This window comes from Dendroctonus ponderosae, unplaced genomic scaffold, assembly GCF_020466585.1.
Source record: "Dendroctonus ponderosae isolate FM_Combo_2020 unplaced genomic scaffold, Dpon_F_20191213v2 Dpon_F_20191213_4, whole genome shotgun sequence".
NCBI lineage: Eukaryota > Metazoa > Arthropoda > Insecta > Coleoptera > Curculionidae > Dendroctonus > Dendroctonus ponderosae.
Window position 1 is genome coordinate 2,572,743 of NW_026018611.1, and position 5,524 is coordinate 2,578,266.

The 5,524-nt window shown below is 34.1% G+C and overlaps 1 protein-coding gene across 1 annotated transcript in view; it reads right to left on the reverse strand.

The window, feature by feature from the left end:
* The window catches only part of LOC109543727 (protein O-mannosyl-transferase TMTC1), a gene marked incomplete in the record, with an annotated part of 24,093 nt that extends 23,362 nt beyond the window's left edge, over positions 1–731 (reverse strand). Inside the window, 1 exon segment of the mRNA XM_048666034.1 lies at positions 554–731. Coding sequence (XP_048521991.1) covers positions 554–619 — 66 coding nt within the window.
* Positions 732–5,524: the final 4,793 nt, after the last annotated feature.

The window sequence follows — 5,524 nt, forward strand, 5'->3', positions numbered from 1 at the left end:
GGCCATTTATTTCTATCTAGAATGATGTATAAATGAGCGTTCTTGCTCATTTTGCCTCCGAGAAATGAACCTATTCACAAAATATTAGTGAATTGATATTGTATATCGACAAGTACTCGATCGCGTGGAAATAAAGCGATCAAATAGTTGATATTCCGACTTTCCATATATCAATGAGTTCGAAGTTTTGCTTCAGACTAAAATGGTTTCGGTCCCTGAGGACAATTTCGATCATTTAAACGTAAAGAACTGCTGACTGCTGGCATTATAAAAATAAGATGCCCGTCATTAGAGTTTCTACTAACTAACTACTTGGCATAATTCTGAAATAACCAAGAATTTAATATATGAAAATAATAGGAACATAAGAACAAGGAGAAGAAGACGGTTCAAAGGAATTTTGCGAATATTAAATTCAGACTGTCGTCTTGGATGAGAATAAGCCCTTTAATATTTGAATAAAAGATTAATGAGATTACGGTAACGTACATATTTTTAGTTAAATTGAAAACATAGTAATTAAAATGAAAATCTTGACAAAAAAACGACTTACGGCTTCCGTATGAACTGGATGGACGCTGAACATCAAGCCAGCCAAAGTGGCAAAAGGTTGCTGCATTCCCACGATGCTCAAACATACTCTGGTGAACAGCAGGCACGCCACTGCGTGCAGGGCTACATTAGTTAGGTGAAACGCCACTGAGGTCAGACCAAAGCACAGGTAATTTGCTCTGGAAATGATAGAAAAACAATTGAATTATAGGGTAAAATATTGTAATTTTTCCAATATTAATGGTTGTCTTTATGGAATGAAAATAACTCCTGAACCGTGGGAAAGAGGTCCCGGAGAATTAAGTGTTTAACTAGAAAAACATTGGATATTTAACGTTTTCCAACTGTCGTTAAATTTAATATGTGTGTGTGTTCTGTTTTGGTTACGGATAGAACAATTTTAAAATGCTGAAAATACATAGTTGAAACCAATTTATTAGAAATAATTGACATCATTAATCACAATCTAGCATAGACCTGACGCGATACATTAATGCCTCTTCTACTTCCTCCGCTTCGTAAATTTTTTTTCTTCAAATTAAAAGCGCAACTTTACGTAAAATTAATGACGCAATAACACAAATTTAACAAACTTCTCGACAGTCTGGAATAAATGCAAGGAGTTTATGATTTATTGTACTACGAGCGCACATACTGTGGGGTTTCTTTTCCTGCTAGCTGCCGATCAGGGAAGGAGGGTACTTTCTTGAAATTAATCACAAATACGTATTCATTTTTTAAATTAATCACAAAACGCCATTTAAGCGAATGGAGCAAAGGAAATAAAAAGTGTTCCATTAGAGGTCGAATCTGACTGATCAGATCATTATATTCGATATTGAGTTTGGTCTTTAATAAAATGTCGTTTACCGAATGGCAGATGCAATTAAATAGACTAAACAAAAGCTCCATAGTCTGACGTTCCAGAGGAATAAGGAAGATCCGTAACCGCAGTCCTAACGAAGTTGGCAACGAATTCATGAACGATTAAGTCTTTGCATGGAACTTGATAATTGCATTTGAGGAAGATATTAGGGAATTTGCGGTATTATCTGCCGGAGGCGCCATCGAAAGCGTTAATTACGTATGGCGACGGGTTCGGGCTGCATATCGCAGTTATCCAATAAGTGTTTTCAGAAATGAATTGAGAATTAGGAATCGAAAATGTGCCACTATATTAATGGTCAATTTACAGCAGTTGAATTTTTTAAGTTAAATCCATTTGGTCAGACTCAAAACTATGCAACTTATTTCAAGTCCTCTATTGTGGGGCAATTTACGACTTGTGGATTTTTTGTTTGCCCCGGCTTGTTTATCCAAGCCGAAACAACATTTTGGGGCCATTTTAATATCGGGATCGGCGCAAAATATTGACAAAAATTACGAATTCGGCCTTCGTTCGAGAAAAATCTCTAAAGCTGCCGCATAAATAGCGCGCTTTATGTATGCACTTCTGCCTAAACTCTATCATGAAACGAAGCAGTGGTACATTTCGAGGGCTTTTAAAGATATTAAACCAAGACACGCGTAATATGTTTACACATTTTCTACCTGGCATTAAAGTGGTTTATTTATATTCAGTTTAGTGTATTAAATTAATAATACTCAGAAACTAGCTCACTCACTCACTCTCGCTGGTTGATTTCACATTTAATTGAACTTATAGCAAATACAATACACAGCTGCCAGTAATAAAAAATGCATAAAATGAGCTTTGGAAAACTGAAGCGGCCACGTTCAGGAACTTCTTAGTTTAGATGAAATGAAAGGCCCTTCTCTAATCTAATCACGAAAACTTTTTCGAATTGCAAGTGCGCATCGGTCTTTTAGAAGTCCATCCTCATTAAGGAGAGAACAAATTTAAAGCGTAGAAAGAGCAGCAAAGGAAATAACACCTCGAAAATCCGTGCAAACAACTTGATGTAATGAAATTTAGAGACCAAGGCGGACTTGTTGTCACCTAATTTAAGTCTTTGAATCATAGCGATGCCAACTCAACTAGTTTTCACTAATATTTTTCTACCAAACAAGTCGAAGCGCGTTGCTTCATATTTAATATGTATGCATGTGCATTAAAATACTGTTTTCGAAATAAAAAGGGTTTCTTTTATTTTCACAATTTAATACGTGATGACACACGCTTCAGTATTAAACGTTCACAATTATATAACTCCCTCGATATAACGTTGATGACCTTTTGCCGATCAGTTTTAAAGTTTCTCGAGAATTGGAAAAGCTTGAACTGAAATTCTATTGCAGCCATAATTATAAGGTTTTTAGGGTAGGCCTACTGCAGTTTGCCATATAATTTTTTTATATTTAATTTTTCAGTTGATTTGATCTAGAGTTGTGAGATTTTTTGCTGTTTTTCACGTTTCTACCAGAGTTAATTTTAGTTGCTCTGGTGTCTCTAGCCATTAAGGTTGCTTGAAATACTTACACTATTAAGCAAAACGACACAATGAAAGATAAATTGTCATGTTTTATTAAATGCTACTAGATGTGTAAGGTTAATGGGTGCTCTATGTCGAAAAAAGTTCCAATTAACCTTACTTGGGATAGAAAAGAGCTCCTAACTATCGCTATGACTTTTTGAAATAATAATTTCTTTTCTGTCTCTTGTGATTTACCAAATTATCTCCTTTCTTATAAAGCCCGGCTGCATCTGAAAGGTGAGATTTTTAAATTCGAGTTTCTTTTTGCTGGATGAATACGTCGTTTTAATGGCAGCAATTAGGATTTTTGTTCGGACGAAAAATGAGCCCAATGCTTATTTCTGACAGAAAAGCAAAAACTTTTGAAAATGACGATGTCTATTTTGGCTAAATGTTACAAAAACAAAAACAACCATGCATGCAAGTTATACATGAAATGTGTGTTTTCAAACCATCTGATTTAGAACTGTATTCTAATCATATAATTTCATTTTAGATAAAAAGCACAAATCAGGAATTTAAAATTTGATTAAACTTGTCGATCCCGACGATTTAACATCGCACTTAAAATATTCATTCCATTCTGGAAACTTTGGCAAAGTTTACCCTAGTGTAAAAAAGAAATTGAAAATCGTTATTTGAAACCTAATATAATTTCCGGATTCTTCGAAGCCCGGCTAACATAAAATTCCGTATTCGCTTTCGTTGTTCCTTTAATTTAAATTCGAATCAGTTCCTATCATTGCTTTAATTTTCCGAGAGACTTCTGCTGTCGTCTATTTTTTGGTCGCCCGCTGAAAATGTCATGATACAAGTAATGGAAGTTTAAAAGAAGTATACAAATAAATAAACATTTTAAAAGAACCAAACCACATTTGAACTATCCAAATCTGTTCTTCAGTTGGGCTTTATCTCAATTTAATACTCGTACTCGGTACATACTGAACTGCCATTTCATATCCGACTGCAAATTTTTACAGCTTTTATATAATTTAGAACTCCACCAAATCCTATTGAACGTATTTAACATTTAGTTAAAATAACTCATTAGCTTGTGAAAACAACGAGAACATAGACAGATAACTTTTCTTTCACATTAGAGAGCCACGTGGAAAAGTTCTCCTTCCGAGTAGACTAATCTGTTGGCGAAATTCAATCACATAGTTGCACGAACTACGTGAATCTAAAAACTAGATTCCCTCGAACTTCTTAAAGTTTTTAATGGATCTGATAGAATCTTGTCGCTTTTTCAGACTAGACTTTAGCCATTGCGAAAATCCAGAAATTTAAATGGAAAGTGGACTATGGATTAAATAATTTAATATATCGATTAGGACGAGAGCTTACATGATAAATGTATGCAAATTGCTGTTGAGAGACTTATTTTGGTTGAGTTGCTCTCATTAGATAAAGATCGCCGCTTTTACAGATGGTTCAATCCTCAGGGCTGAACTCATTTTAATGTGCTATTAACTGTTCTACAAACTTATTTCATGTGTATTTATATTTTAATAAAACAAATAAAAATTTTGGATATTGATAATTTAACGAATTTTGACAGTTTTAATTAACGATTACTGATATACGAGACATGCCCGATATGCGATAATATATCGAATTGAGCCATTCTAGTTTTAGTACAGAAAGAAATATCAACATCATCCTGCGGATATTCACATATTACATGGACTTCAATGGAAAAGAACTTGAAATGAAACATACCATCTACTCGAATTCATATTTTTGGCTCAGAAAATAAATGGAACAATGAACGAATAAATTCCCTAACACACAGTCGTTAAACAAATCGCACCAAAGTGAAATATAAAACAAAACATAATTAACAAGAACGGGAAAGGTGAATTAAATTAATAAATTACTGCAAATTAACAAGGAACGCAAACAAAGGCATTCGTTTAAAATGCGTTTCGTTTCATGTGATTTGTATTTAATTCGTTTGAATATTTAAAGAACACTTCGTTGGAAATGCGATGGAAACACTACTGTTTATGTAGCTTGTTTGTGTGTCAAAAACGAAAACGACTAGTACCAAAAATGCACAGAAATTCTCCTTCGTGAAATGTAGCGCGTTTTATTTAGTAATACTCTGCGGTAATTACGACAATTCGAGACCAGAAATTTGACTTTAAACATTGTTCAATTTTTCTCGGCAACATTTATTTAAGCGTTGAAAAGTAAAAACATGTATGGGTTGAAAAGCGAGCGCTAAAAAGAGTTTAACATGAAATGCAGCGCTTCGAAATTTAATATTTGAATTGGCCCCGACGAAATTCTGTTTGTCTTCCAGTTTTAGTATGCCCGAAACAAGATTGTTATATTTAACTTTTAGTAGCGGAATATGGGAGAGATACGGTTGCCTAGTCTATACGGCAAATACGGCAAGCACACCGCTTGGTAGCAAAATCACATATGAACAATCCGTTGCGAAGCGCAAAATTGATCGACTTTATTTATTTTGAAACGTTTTATATGGAACATTTGTTGATTTGTAGATTTATTCAATTATTTATTTATTC